Source organism: Danio aesculapii, chromosome 15 (genome assembly GCF_903798145.1).
Source record: "Danio aesculapii chromosome 15, fDanAes4.1, whole genome shotgun sequence".
NCBI lineage: Eukaryota > Metazoa > Chordata > Actinopteri > Cypriniformes > Danionidae > Danio > Danio aesculapii.
Window position 1 is genome coordinate 43,096,530 of NC_079449.1, and position 16,063 is coordinate 43,112,592.

General features: G+C 40.3%; 1 protein-coding gene across 1 annotated transcript; it reads left to right on the forward strand.

Moving 5' to 3' along the window:
• The first annotated feature begins 308 nt into the window (after positions 1-308).
• p2ry13 (purinergic receptor P2Y13) lies at positions 309-10,669 on the forward strand. The gene is made up of 3 exons (XM_056473726.1): positions 309-390; positions 3,441-4,150; positions 8,476-10,669. Exons 2-3 carry the CDS (start codon positions 3,449-3,451, stop codon positions 8,779-8,781), a joined length of 1,008 nt encoding a protein of 335 aa, XP_056329701.1. The 5' UTR covers positions 309-390; positions 3,441-3,448; the 3' UTR covers positions 8,782-10,669.
• Positions 10,670-16,063: the final 5,394 nt, after the last annotated feature.

Sequence of the window (16,063 nt, forward strand, 5' to 3'; positions counted from 1 at the left end):
GGCTTAACTTATTGGGTTTTACAGTACTCAGTTGTGCTCAAACTTCTTATACTCAAATGGAGTAAGTTCACAGTACTCATTAGGATTAGTGTTTGAACTGAAATGGTTTGTAGCAATCGGTTTACTCAAATGGTTTGAGTTACCTTAACTTATTGGGTTTTACAGTGTAGTAATGTTAATTATCTTGACGTAGAGGCAATATAAGTGTTTGTTTTGTCCACCCTTATTCACAAGCCCTCTCTCTCTCTCTTTTTCACTCTGTGTGTGCGCGTGTTTGTGTTTGTTTGTGTGTGTGTGTGGTTACACAAGAACAGTGCAGTGTTGATAGAGCTGCCGGAAGACATTAAGACATTATTAAGTCCTCTTTGAGTGGCGCTCGCTTGTCTCCTGGTAAGTGTTTGCTCCTGCATGTTTAATTATTATATTTATATGTATATGTTTATGCATGTGTTTGCTTTCTGTTTTCCCTTCTAATGAATGGCGACATCACACTGTAAAAAATGCAGGGTTCCACACGATTCATTCATGTTGTCCCAACACAAATGGATTAAGTTAACTTAACACTTTTAGCAAGTTTATGTGGATTGAACTTGAAAAAAATTAAGTTGTCCCAATGAAATCTCAAGAATTGTGTTGATTCAGCTTATTTTAAATAATGCAGGGTGGTTCTCACTCGAAGCTTTTTTTGTTTTGTTTTGTCGTCATGATATTTCTACATATTTTTGGATTCCTCTATTTTCAAGCCTTAGATATGTTTATTCTACCATTCTTTCTTTTTGTCAGTAGAATTGAACAGAGCAGGAGATTCGTTAACACTTGACAATAACAGTACATGAATATTAATGTATTACTATGTAAAATAAACAACACTTCATTATGAACTAATGGTGAGTTAATGCATGTGCTAATCATTAAAGGGCACCTATGGTAAAAAATGTACTTTTCAAGCTGTTTGGACAGACATATGTGCATGTATGGTGTATAGACCGTCATATTGGGGTGATATAAGCACACCCAGTGCTTTTTTTCAATTTAACAACATAAAAAACGGTGGACCAATTGGAGCGGTTTTCAGATCGACCGCAACTTTACGTAGGAGAGCGGTCCCCCCGCCCACCAATATTGATTGACAGGTGCATCATCATATCCTCAGTTTGTTGATTCACGTCCGCCATTTTCAGCGTGAGTCGAAGCGATATCACTAAAGGAACACCCTAGCTCTATTTTTAGATGCAAGTCTCATTGGGCTCAACACAAGATCAATATTCTCCACATTATCGCTCTAATCGGAATTATTGGTTGTATCTTTAGGTAGGTTTGCAAACATGTGTACTTCTCATTGAGTCTACCTTATACTTCAGCCAATTGCATTTCTCGCGATCCCAGAAGCTCCCTGTGATCTTAACTAGCATGCGTTTTAGAATTCTAAACATAGGTTTCTATCAGGGTACACTCAAGTCGACGGCTGGGCGCCGCGGACCGCTGCAGAAACCTATGTTTAGAATTCAAAAATGCGCGGCGCAACGATTCGGGAGACTTCATGTCTCTGCCACGCCACAGAGAGTGTCTGGTGTGCCGTGTCGCGGCTTCGAGCGGCGCATCCAGTGCCTCAGTCAAAGTTAATTCAGTGTGCGTGGTTATTAGTTTCTGTGTACAAGCTCGGCACTTGAAACTAGCACACAGTTGGCTGTAAAACTATACAAAGACACAAATGATTTTGTACTCTCTGCTTGGTCTGTGTCAGAGTCGTACATGTACGACTGAATGGTGATCCTCTCACTCCTTCTCAGTCTGCCTGTCAGACTCTGTTGCAAACACAGAGCGGGTGAGCTCATGGCCCCGCCCCCTTGTTACGTTGGCGGGAAGCCGAAACTAATTTACATGTGAAGCAACACACCCATAAATCAGCGAACTGTGGACACGCCCCCAACATGACACTTTTTAACACATTATAATAAACAAATCTGAATTGTGTTTTAAACTGAACCTAAACTGGCACACTCAGAAGAGCCATAATATTAATATTAAATCATAAAAAAGAGGTAAACTATGTGCCCTTTAACTAACTTTAACCACAACATGAGTCACAAGAGTTCATGTGTGAATAATGGCTGCCTTAATTACTTTTTAGTTTATATTGTTAATCAATGTGTTAATTAACATTTACGTTTAAGCTAAATGTAACCAACATGAACTCATGAAGTGTTAATGTTTAATTATGTCATGACTTTTCTTGGAGGGGCACAACACCATTAACTCACTCATTAACCCCTGTCTTTAATCTGTTGATGTCGACTGTACACTTTTCTATTGTAATTCAGTGTAAACGCACTAGACGGACGTGCATAAGGAGTTCATCAGTAGTTATATATATATTTACATGTATGTACATATTTATTATATCTTCTTTGCGTCAAATTAGCGCTTATGTGAGACATTTCTAGAGCAGTGTGTATAAGGGCAAGACAGTAAATTTGATATTATTATCTGTTCTGGCTGTCATTGTCATTCTCACACTATTGTTTTCCTTCTTCTGAAAGTCTTGATAACACCATTATGGAGTTTTTCTCTTAGTATAAAATAATGATTGTTTACTATGACGACTTCTGCTGCTGAGAAACACACAAATGTGGAAAGGATCCAATAGCCGCGTTTCCACTATCGCGCCTAAAGCGAGCAAACCAGGGCGAGCCAAGGCCAGTCGCGTTTCCACTATCACTTCCGGGGCGTAATCAGGCCAAAGCTGGGCTTCCTTGGGGCCAGCGTCCGGCCTTTTTCGGCCCGCCGAATACCTTGGGCCAAGGAGGGCCAACTGGGGCTTCGGGGCGAGGTTACGTACAAAGGCGGAGTTTTCCTGTCAGGTAAAGAGGAGACAAGATGCTTTCTTCCCTTACATTTGTTTTGCTATCGCGCTTGATCCACTCACTAAGAAAAATCTGTGTTCGAAGTAAATGCCGCCGAACTCGAATGTCCTTATCCAGGGATCGCTGTCTGGCCTTACACCAACAGACCACAAACAGTAAAAAAGCAATCGCTACGGTGTTCTCCATCTTCCAGCTCTCGTAGTGATGCCAGGTTGTGTTTGTGGTTATAATTTGAGTTTTTTGTTCCCGCTGAAGTGGGCGGGTTGTTTGACGGGTTGTGTGACGTTTGATTCGGGGGACGTTCTGGGGGCTGTGTTTGCATGACGCGCTGCGAGCAACTAGCCCGACAGTGGAAACGCGACATGATTTCGGCCTCATTTCTCAACCTCCCAGGCTATTGGCCCGGCCTGGCCCGATTAAAGCCCTGGCTCGCACTGGCCCGATAGTGGAATTGCGGCTATTGAGAATTTTATCCTACAAGTGATGAATTACCATGCAGTTTGCTTGATGAATGTGAAAATGTTGGTCACACATTATCCAATATTGCCGTCACCTCCATTGATGTTCTTCTTCCAGGCAGCAAAATGAACCTGAGTCAGGTGAACGCTTCTCTGAAGTGTGAGCGGGACACTCGGGTAACATCCATACTGTTTCCCTGCCTGTACGCGGCTCTCTTCCTGCTGGCGTTGGTGTTGAACAGTCTGGCCGCCTGGATCTTCTTCCAAATTCGCAGCAGCTCAACCTTCATCGTGTACCTGAAGAATGTGGTGGTGGCAGATCTCCTGATGACTCTCACCGTGCCTGTGAAGGCTCTGAGCGATGCAGGTTTGGGCTCCTGGCACCTCCGGGCCTTCCACTGCCGCTACTCCGCTGTGCTCTTCTACACCACCATGTACATCAGCATCCTCCTGCTCGGGTTCATCAGCTTGGACCGCTACCTAAAGATTGTGCATCCCTTCGGGAAATGCGTCCTTCAGAGGGTCAGGGTGGGCCGAGTACTGTGTGCTGTTACCTGGGCGGTCATGCTGTCTTTAGCTCTGCCCAATGTTATCCTGAGTAACCGAATGCCACAGATCTCCGCCGGCGGGAGGCTGCGGTGCACCAGGATGAAGGGGAAGATGGGTCTGCTGTGGCACGAAGGCTTCAACTACTTCTGCCAGGTTGTTTTCTGGGGAACATTGGCGCTCATGGTTGTTTGCTACACCTTCATCAGCAGGAAGGTGTTTGAGTCATACCGTGCATCACAAAGCAGCAGTGACGTAACCAGCAAACAGACCACATCTAAGGTAAAGTGCACTTTCTGACACCACATTTATAGCCGTTGAGATTGCAAACATTCATACTAGGGGACCTAGTGCAACCTTATTCATAGGACGGACCAGTGTTCTAAATGTTGTGCAAACCCTGAAACTACATACTGTATATAAGACTGAGAGTACTAGACACAATTAAGCAGAAGTGGGAAAGAACTAAACTCTGCAGGAGTTTGTGACCATTGGGTTAGGCAATGTATTTTTGGTTATTATGTTGTCAAGTGGCGACACGGTGGCTCAGTGGTTAGCACTGTGGCTCCACAGCAAGAAGGTCGCTGGTTCGAGTCCCGGTTGGGCCAGTTGGCATTTCTGTGTGGAGTTGCCACAGTCCAAACACATGCGCTATGGGGAATTGATTAACTAAATTGACCGTAGTGGATAAGTGTGTGTTTGAATGAGTGTGTATGGGTGTTTCCCAGTACTGGGTTGCAGTTGGAAGGGCATCCGCTGTGTAAAACATATGCTTGGCGGTTCATTCCGCTGTGGCTGATGAATAAAGGGACTAAGCCAAAGGAAAAACCCCAAAGCGGTATGAGAGAGGGAGGAGGAGTGGAGGGTTAGGTAATATAATTTGGTTGGTAGTTGTCATGCATAGGTCATAGGTCTCAAGGTCAATTTGAGGCTTAGGTCATAGGTCTCAAACTCAATTGCTGTTTTGCTCAAACCCTAAGCACACACAGCTAATCAAAGTATTATAGACGGCTAGACACTATTAAGCAGGTGTGGATTAAAGCTAAACTCTGCAGAGCTGTGGCTCTCCAGGAATTCAATTTGTAACCATTGGGTTAGGCCAAGGGTGCTCAACCCTTTTCCTGGAGACCTACTTTCCTGCAGAGTTCAGCTCCAACCCTAACCAAAAACACACCTGAACTAGTGATTTAAGTCCTGAATGGCACTTGATAATTACAGGCAGGTGTGTTTGATATGAGTTGTCGCGATACTGGAATTCGATACCAATCGGTACTGAAACTTTAAAAGCGTCCATTTCCCCCGAACATTTGGGCACTGGTGAGCACGTTCTTTCCAAGCACGTTCTTTTCAACAGAAATGACTGTGATTGGCCGTGAAGGTCAACGGTTCACCGAATTCACCTCTGTTTACTGAGTGTAACCACAGATGCAGGGACACTGGAGCGTTTCAAAGTCACGTCAATCAGCTGGTTTGTCTATAAGCTCACATACGAGCGATCCGCTGATGAATCTCGGCTTTAAAATGCTCCAATTGGGCCTTAATAAAGCACATACACTGCACCAGCCGGATCGGAATTACGTCGCTAAGCAATGCAACAGATGCTGTCTGGGGAACCGGTGTTCGTACCTTGTTAGTACCCTTGTATAAAACAAAATGTTTAGAATTGTAGTTCAACAAAAATCATGTTGCACTACTTGCTTTCTTAATCTTAAATACCTCTTTTGCACAATATTTTCTGTCTTATGGAAAAGCACTAAAACTATAGTATGTCTTATGTTGTGTATAGTCAAGTATTTATAGTGTACGTACAGTTAGTACCGTATTTTCCGCACTATAAGGCGCACCGGATTATAAGACGCAGTCTCAATTACGTCAATTACGCAGGGGTCTATTTCTGTACTTAACCCATACATAAGGCGCACCGTATTATAAGGCGCACACTAAAATACACTGTCTGCAAAAAAAAAAAGGTAATGGAAGCAAAACAGTTTAGTTGAACTTTATTGTACTATTTAACAATACACTCACATTATTTTTTTAATCAGTCTTCTCCCACAAATCCATCAAAGTCCTCATCTTCTGTGTCTGAATTGAACAGCTGGGCAGTTTCGTCATCAAACACGCCGGGTTCTCTTTCATCATTGTCTGAGTCAGTCTCATTGCCGGGTGGCTGTTCAGCAGTGATGCCGGCTTTTGCAAAAGCTCGGACAACAGTTAAAGCAGACACCTTAGCCCAGGCATCCACAATCCATTCACATATGGTGGCGTAACTCGCCCGGCGCTGCCTACCAGTCTTAGTAAAAGTGTGTTCGCCATCTGTCATCCATTGCTCCCACGCAGCTCGCAACTTCACTTTAAACGCCCTGTTTTGATTGGTTTATTGCTGCTGCGTACGGAGTGTACGTTTTACGTCTCTGTGTCGGCGGGAAATGCTCCGACAGCCAATCAAGCGGAGCGCTTTCCGAAATCACACAACAACATTTTTACAGATTTTTGAACTCTGTGCACACATAAAGCGCACCGGATTATTAGGCGCACAGCCGTTTTATAACAAAATTTAAGGCTTTTAGGTGCGCCTTATAGTGCGGAAAATACGGTACTTAGTACAGTTAAGTCTGGTCTGCGATGTGCACAGATATGGATATTGGTTCTTAAAGGGGAAGCTGACACTAACATGGGAACTCATATAGAGTAAGTGTTTGTTCTTGTGGCCCGATATAAACTTATTCAGGACCTGGTGGTTGGGGACACCTGATTCGGTTAGTTATTTCCTGGAGGATCACAGACACATTTTAATGTGTCTAACCATTTTAGTTTGGGTACTTCCTAAACCCGGTACTGGGTCCGTGATGTCATTTACTGCCGCATTCTTTAAATTTTAAAGGTCCGTACTGGACCGAATACCCCCATAAGTGGTTCTGTTTTCTCATCAGTTGAAATAGAATAACTTTTGCATAGATTACGATAGAGACATTTATATTTTTCCTATGATTACTGACATGTGCAGGAACCACCAAAATTAATTACAGCAACCAAGACCACACAGACCCTAAAGGGTACACTTTCAAATTTGAGTTTACAAAAAAAAAAAAAAGCGCCTCTTTTTTTGGAGGGGTTTATTATAACACACACAACATATACAATTATTTTACTCACTTTCAACAATATTTTATAAAAATTCAAAGGGTTTTCTTTAAAATGATACCAAACTTTTACATTTACACCTCTGCATGTGGATTTGGGAAGCAAAATTCAGGTGGAAACCCCCAAAAAAGCACATGACTTTAAGTTAAGGTGTGCTTGATTTGTGTGCGACACAATATGTCAGAACCATTACATCCCCAATGGCAATGAAATGTGAAATTCTTTCATATTGCTCTTGTTTACACTGTAAGTTAAAAAAAAGTACCTGCTAGACAGTATGCAATTTTTTCCAAATCCCCCAAAAATTCATCAAAATCATTTCCAATAACTTCATGAATCATTATTTCCACGTTCCTGCAGGTGCATGAATAATTAAACTAGCTATGAACTGAGAATTCAAACTTCCCTTTATTTTTGACATAGGTCAAAAGCATCCTGTAGTTTCAAAACTCAGCTATTTCTACAATATTGAGCCTTTAGTTCTGCTCACTGATTTGTGCATGTGATAGAGGAAGAGAAAATATCACCATATCAGATCTGTGTCTGTATCTGAAGTAGTATGAGTGCTTGGACCCAAATGACGGAATACTAATTTGAAGTAAATACTACAGCATTTTCGAACCACACAATATAAAAGTGTATTATACTCTATATATTATAGTTTTAAGGCATCACGGTGGCGCAGTGGGTAGCACAATCCCCTCAATTAGGTCAATGGTTGAGCCTCCGCTGGGTCAGTTGGCATTTCTGTGTGGAGTTTGCATGTTCTCCCCATGTTGGTGTGGGTTTCCTCTGGGTGCTCTGGTTTCCCCCACAGTCCAAAGACATGCGCTATAGGGGTATTGGTTAAGCTAAATAGTCTGTAGTGTGTGTGTGTGTGTGTGAGAGAGAGAATGAAAGTGTATGGGTGTTTCCCAGTGATGGGTTGCAGCTAGAAGGGCATCCGCTGCGTAAAAGATATGCTGGATAAGTTGGTGGTTCATTCCGCTGTGGCGACCCCTGATTAATATAGAGACTAAGCTGAAAAGAAAATGAATGTTACAGTTTTTTTTAATACTTTGTTAATGAATGTGACACTGCATTATTAACTATAGTGGGCTGATACACTGTAATAAATACTGTAGTATACTTTAATTTTTACTACAGTAAATTGTGATGGATTGTAGCTTAATAGACCCTATAGTTAACGACAGTATTGTGTCATTTGTTTATATCATTATAGTTGTTGTGTTAGCATATCAATTGACGAATTACCAGATCTATTCAAGTCCTTTACTATAGTATTTACTATAGTACTTAATAGGGATTATGTAGAGCTCTGTGTGGTTAGCAATATTTTATTACTAGTTAAGTATCTAAGCAGTTTTTCTCTCACTATAAAATAAACTGCATTGAATGTAACTAATCATTATGGCAACCATGCAAGAGATGCTAAGCCATGCTAACTGTCCTCTGCTCCTCAGGTGTTCGTGGTGGTGGGGGTTTTCTTTGTTTGCTTCGCCCCTTTCCACTTGGCTCGAGTCCCGTACACCCTCAGCCAGACCCGGAGCACTTCTGCCCAGTGCTGGGCTCAAAACCAGCTGTATTTCGCTAAAGAGATCACACTCTGGATATCATCCTCCAACGTATGCCTGGACCCGCTCATTTATGTTTTCCTGTGTCGCGGTTTCCGCAAGAAGCTGACTGCCACACTGTGCCGCACTCCGCTCCCTCACGGCTCTCTGACTGAGACCTCCACCAAAATAGAGATGCCAACCAGAGGACACTGAAGCACAGATGCAGATCTACATGTTTATTGACATCCTGATCTGCATACTGGAGGCCCAGACTTAGTTCACTGCACTTCACTATGAGGATCAGTTGTTTGTGGAAATATGAAAAATCTTTATTTTTCTCAAGTAAATATGTTTAAAGTTGGCATGAAACAGAAGATTGACCTTTTTTCCCTTTTATGACTTACATCTGAACTGATTGCCCTGCCCTAAAGCACTAAAAGCTCTGCCCTAAATTACTGATAGTTCTGCCCTGAAATACTGATAACTCCAACCCAAATTACTGATAACCCTGCCCTAATGGACTGATAACCCTGGCCTGATAACCCCACCCTAAATGACTGATAGGTTCACACTGAAGGACTGATAGCTCCGCCCCAAAATGACTGATAGCCCCGCCCTAAACAATAGATAGGTTAGTCCTAAAGAACTGATAACCCCACCCTAAAGGACCAATAGCTCTGCACTTAATGACTGATAGCTCCACCCTGAAGTACTGATAGCCCCGCCCCAAAGGACTGATAGCTCTGCCCCAAAGGACTGATAGGTCCACCCTAAAGTACTGTTAGCCCCGCCCTAAAGTACTGATAGCTCCGCCCAAAATGACTGATAGTCTTGGACTAAATTACTGATAGCCTTGCCCTAAAGTACTAATAGATACGACCCAAATTACTAATAGCCCTGCCCTAATAGTCTGAAAATCTCGCTCTGATAGCTCCGCCTTAAATTATTTATAACTCCTCCCTAAAGGGCTGATAGACCCTCCCTAAATTATTGATATCCTTGCCCTAAATTACTGAAATCCCTGCCCTAATGGATTGATAGCCCCACCTTGAAGTACTGATAGCCCTGCCCTAAAGGTCCACCCTAAATGACTGATAGCTCCGCCCTAAAGGACTGATAGCCATGCCCTAATAGACTAATAATCCCACCCTGATAGCCCCGCCCTAAAATATTTATAACTCCACCCTAAAGGACTGATAGCCCCGCCCTAAAGTACTGATAGCTTCGACCCAAAATTACTGATAGCCAAGCCCTAATGGACTGATAACCCTGCCCTAAAGTACAGATAGCCACACCCTAAATTACTGATAGCCCCGCCCTAAAGGACTGATAGGTCCGCCTAAAAGACGTGACCCAGATGAAAGTGAGGTTTAGTCTTTTAGGACAGGGCTATCAGTCATTTGATAGGGGGGGCTATCAGTCCTTTAGGGCGGGGTTATAAATATTTTAGGGCGGGGCTATCAGTCCTTTAGGGCGGGGCTATCAGGGCAGGATTATTAGTCCATTAGGGCCTGGATATCAGTAATTTAGGGTGGAGCTAGCTGGCCTTCGCTACACTCACCCCCCCCTAATAGCACCGCCCAAAATGACTGATAGCTCCACCCTAAAGGTGTTCCATGTGGTGGGAGGGAAGGTTCTGGTATTTTATTAAAGATTATGGGCTCAAATTAATACTCATAGCAACAGTTTACAAGAAGCAAACACACACACACACACACACACACACACACACACACTCACAAGAAAACAACTGCTACTGGAAAGCATTAGCTACTAGTTTTCATGGTTTCAGTGTTAACCAGCTAATGCTTTGTAATGGTATTTGTTGTTGAGACACTGGAACATCTGACATGGTTTCTGTTCATTTGTTAAACACAGTAAGTTTATTCTTATACTGCAATTATTTTTCAAAGTACTAGACATCACTGTTAGACCAACACTGACAGGCTCATCTTCCTGCTTCATTATCAGAGACCACAGCAGTGTTTATTTCCCTTCCAGCATAATCTTTGCCATACACCGTGTCTCCTTTTCTGTGAAAACTGCTTTTATTAAGTGAATTGTATTAAATGTAATTAATAAAATACATACGATGTTGTAAGCCTGCCTTGGTTATGTTGATCATAAAAACTGCACTGATCAGTATGTTTTATTTTACTGTTACTTATTAAGTCTTTTCATGTTTTGACAGTGAACACAGTAAAGTTAACTGCAGTAAACTGTGCTGTATTGTAATATAATCAAAATCCCTTTAAGGCAATCATGTCATTCGGCGGCCATCTTTTATATGCCTCTAGTATGCGCAAGCTCCTATCTCAATAAATGGGGAGACATCAATTTCTCCAAAACTGCTTGCAAGTTTGATTAAACTTGAATACCAAATAGTGTCTCAAATAAGTAAAATAATTAGTCAAATTCTAAATGTTGGTCATGAAAAAGTGGTAAGATCACGACACCAACCTCTTTTATGTCTGTTTCTGGAGGACACGGTCATAATGTCACATCCATAAGCATAAATAACTAACATGTTTCACATTATCATCCTACGAATAGTCGCGCTGCTCTTCTAAAGTAATTTATTCCTGATGGCAAATCTTCTCCCAAAATGAGACCGACCTCTTTGTTTACAGGTTTGTTCTAGTAGTTTCGTGATCTGCATTTGAATGGAAGAGGCGGGAATTCATGAAGTCAGACTGTACCTTGTGTTCGTTTAATACAGATTCCAAACCCACAGAAAATTTGTTTTTGAGTGTAGTTGGTTCGTTTAGGAGTGGAGATTTCAAGCGTTATGTAGGTATATTTCTCATGTCTGTGAAGCAAGTACACTGAAAAAAATGATTCAAAGATGATTCCTTGCATTTACAAATTTTTTTAAGTTAAGGGGTTGTAAACAATTTATTTGGGCTGAATTTAAACGAATTAAGTTGAACATTACTCAATTTCAGTTATTTGTTTAAATTCAACCCAATTAAATTGTTTGCAACAGTTTTGCAGACATCGTGAGTTTTTTACTGCGGTCACGCCATCTGCGGTTCCGAGAGAGACGGTCACGCTATCCGTGCTTTAAATTGCAGTGCGCGTCTATTCGGTAATGCGCGGTAGATTAAAGACGCGTGTGTTTAATGCGCTGCAGATTTATAATCTTGTTTCACTTTTATTCGCTTAAATGAATTCAAATGAGAGATAATCAAAATTTGTCAAGTTTATTCAGGTTTGGATATATAATAATCATGAATTTGCATGTAGGCTATGCTATTATTCCTTTGTTTTGCTATAATTGTGTTTTATTTGCGAGATTAAAATAAAATAAATAGTATTGAAGTCATTACCCGGCTGTCATGACTATTCACATTCCTTTTGATATTCACAACTTACTATTTAGGTCATTTCTGTGATTATGACTGTTTTATTGGTGTTTTTTTGTAAATATTTTCCCCTTTTTCATGTGGAATGTTGCTAAATTAATGAAAAACAATTAAATTATTATTGTACGAATGTTTATTTTCCCTACTTCAATCACATATAAATGATAACATACAAAAATCATGTAAAATACTGACTTTTTACCGAAGAGTCTTATTAGAAAAATCATTAAAAAATTAAATCAAATTGTTTTCTGCCAACTCCACCAGATTATTGTTCTACATGTCCTGAAGTACCACTGTGCCCACTTTTCATATCATATTACTGTTGCATATTTGAATAATAGCGCTAAAATCATATGATCATACAGTAAAAAACACTGTATTTTCCATGAATTTAGCGCACTATTATTAAAATATGCAACAGTAATATGATATGAAAAGTGGGCACAGTGGTACTTCAGGACATGTAGAACAATAATCTGGTGGAGTTGGCAGAAAACAATTATTATCTTACTAATAATATTATCTTCTAATATGACTAAAGGAAAGTGAATAGTCATGACAGCCGGGTAATGACTTCCATACTATTTATTTTATTTTAATCTCGCAAATAAATCACAATTACAGCAAAATGAAGGAATAATAGCATAGCCTACAAGCAAATTCATGATTATTATATATCCAAATATGAACAAAAGTGACGATTTTTGATTATCCCTCATTTGAATTCATTTACGCGAATAAAAGTGAAACAAGACTATAAATCTGCAGCGCATTAAGCACACGCGTCTTTAATCTACCGCAAAACACAGAGTAGATGCGCAAAACAATTTAAAGTACAGATAGCGTGACTGTCTCTCTCGGAACCGCAGATGGCATGACCGCAGTCATTTACTGCAGTGTATTTGTTTAGCTTTGTTGATTATCGTTATCAACCCCACATGATTCATTACAATGAAGCTGCAGGAACTGTCATAAAAACACATCTGGTCTGAGCCCCTCCCCCGGTAAATTGTTAGTCTATAGAGAATGATGATTTGCTCCTGTCATAGAAGGCGGGGCTTCGTTCACCATGTTGACTGGTACATTTATCCCCATTCAAATCTAAATGTCTTTAGATTTACACTGAAAAAAATTATCTGCAAAACTGTTGCAAACAATTTAATTGGGTTGAATTCAAACAAACAAATTGAGTAATGTTTAACTTAATTCGTTTGTTTAAATTCAGCCCAAATAAATTGTTTACAACCCCTTAACTTAAAAAAATTGAGTAAATCCAAGGAATCATCTTTGAATCATTTTTTAGTGTAGAAAATCTTCTGGTCTTTCATATTTTAGTCTTTGGTATAATATACCCTAAAGTAATTTGTTTTTATCGCAATAATAGCTGTGTTGCAATAGCAATGGTAGAATCACCACAACAATTTAATTTGAGTGCATTCCTATAGTATGGTTTAGAAACGCTACAGTATTTACTATTATTTACTACTATTTACCACTCAGATTTCTTGTTGTGTCCACATCACCACTTCAGGTGTGCTGTACTTTCTATCATCACTTTCTGTATTTAACTGTTACAATGTCAGCCCCTAGAGGGCGCCGTTCACGTGAATACTGAACTTAAACACTACAAACTGAACTACACTGTTCCTATTTACTGTGACCTTTTATGTGAAGCTGCTTTGACACAATCTACATTGTATAAGCGTTATACAAATAAAGGTGAATTGAATTGAATTGAATACAGCAAACACACAGACTATGAAGTCTATGCAGATTACAAATACATTTACAGATCATACTATTAATCAGCAGACTGAAAATAGAAAGACTGGTGTAGAGTTACAGCACACAACAAACATGAACACACTTAAGTTCAACAGTGAGTCACGATCACATGACAAAATCATCACAAATCCCTCAGACTGCATTACAGTTGAGGATAGCTTAGAAATACAATATTCAAACACACCCAAATGCTTGGGGTTTTCTTTTTTATGGGGTTTTCCACAGATTTGACCATGTTTATAGTGTACAGAATGTGATTGAGTTATTCTTTCCTCTTCCACCAACCACCTGTCAACATTGGGATGGGAGAATTGGGGATTTAATGTACCTGTAAACCATCGCAGAAAACAATCTGAATTTTTACATTTGAAATACTTCATTTTGGTTCATATTTATAAGTTGTCTTCTTCATGACCACAAAATAATCACTGGTATTACTCTACTTGTGGGTACATTTGGCCTTCACGAGGTAAATTAAAGGGACAGTTCACCCAAAACTGAAAATTCTGTCATCATTTACGCTCCCGTTACTTGTTCCAAACCTCTACGTGTCGCTTTCTTCTGTTTGAACACAAAAGAAGATATTTTGAAGAATGCTGAAAACGTGTAACCATTGACTTCCCTCATATTTGAATGTCCTACAGTTGAAGTCAGTGGTTACACGTTTTCAGCATTCTTCAAAATATCTTCTTTTGTGTTTGGAACAAGGCAAGGGTGAGTAAATAGTGAGTACATTAACATTCGCTTTTAAAAGAACGCACACACACAAACAAATAAATAAACAAACACAAACAAACATACACAGACACACATATGCTGCGTTTGTCAGTGTAGATGTCTGCTGCTGTACTGACAGAGATGAGTGAAAGTGATGTGTGTGCGTGTGCTCTGAGGGAATGATGAGCTCTTCAGTAAACGTCTGTCTGACATCAGGCTGACACATGCAGTGTATCAGGTCTCTCTGTAGCCGGTGGGATGTTCTTACACACACACACACACATGCATGCTGCTCCTATGGGCTGGACCCTTACTTACTGCTCTTACACTCATTCTGAAAATATAACATGACATAAACTTACAGATATACTTCATTTTCCTGAACCGCCAACTTATCCAGCATATGTTTTTACACAGTGGATGCCCTTCCAGTCACAACACATCACTGGGAAACACCCATACACACTCATAAATTATGGACAATTTAGCTTACCCAATTCACCTGTACCCCATGTGTTTGGACTGTGGGGGAAACCGGAGCACCCGGAGGAAACCCACGCCAACACGGGGAGAACATGCAAACTCCACACAGGAGCCAACTGACCCAGCGGGGGCTCAAACCAGCGACCTTCTTACAGTGAAGCGATCGTGCTACCCACTGCGCCACCGTGATGCCCGCATGTGATTTAATTCATATATATTTTGACCCTGGACCACAAAACCAGTCATAAATGTATTTTTTTAATTTATGCATCATGTAAAAGCCGAGTAAATAAATAATCTTAATTTGCCCAAATCAAGTTGCTATCCAGGGCGACACGGTGACTCAGTGGTTAGCACTGTGGCTTTACAACAAGACGGTCCCTGGTTCGAGTCCCGACTGGGTCAGTCTGCGTTTCTGTGTGGAGTTTGCATGTTCTCCCTGTGTTGGTGTGGGCTTCCTCCAGGTGCTCCGGTCTCCATAAACACATGTGCCAGAAGGGAATTGGGTAAGCTAAACTTTCCATAGCGTATGTGTGTGAATGTGAGAGTGTATGGGTGTTTCCCAGCTGGAAGGGCATCTGCTGAGTAAAACATATGCTGTAATAGTTAGAGGTTCATTCCGCTGTGGCAACCCCTTATGAATAAAGGGACTAAAGCTGAAAGAAAATTAATGACTGAACAAAGTTGCTATCCATAATACTAATATCGACTACAAAAATTGTGTATTTATGTATTTACAGCAGGAAATTTGTAAACATCAATAATTTTCCTATTGACAAAATTATCCTCGCATTTTTAAAAAGCTTTATTAATTCAATACCACAAGATCAATAATAAAAAAGAAGACATTTACATGAATTTAAATGTTGTTTTCAGAGCAGTATACGTTTCCCATGCTTTTTTGTTTTGTGGTTGTTCAATGAAAATACATATAATATGAAATCATTTATGAAATGTGAAAGGTTTGGTCTACATTGAGCTAAATTTGTCTTATGTAATGTATATGATACTTTAGTAATAACATTAAAATATGATATAAATAATAAAAATATAGTATGATATAATAAAAAATATATCGTCAAATTATTCCAAAATTAAACGTCTTGTCTATAAACACATGATGTCTGTGTTCATAACACAAT

Excerpts from the sequence above, each read along its gene's own strand:
- p2ry13 (XM_056473726.1), top strand. The coding sequence starts at position 3,449 with ATGAACCTGAGTCAGGTGAACGCTTCTCTGAAGTGTGAGCGGGACACT. Across the intron at positions 4,151-8,475 it reads GCAAACAGACCACATCTAAG|GTGTTCGTGGTGGTGGGGGT; the intron begins GTAAAGTGCACT and ends TCTGCTCCTCAG.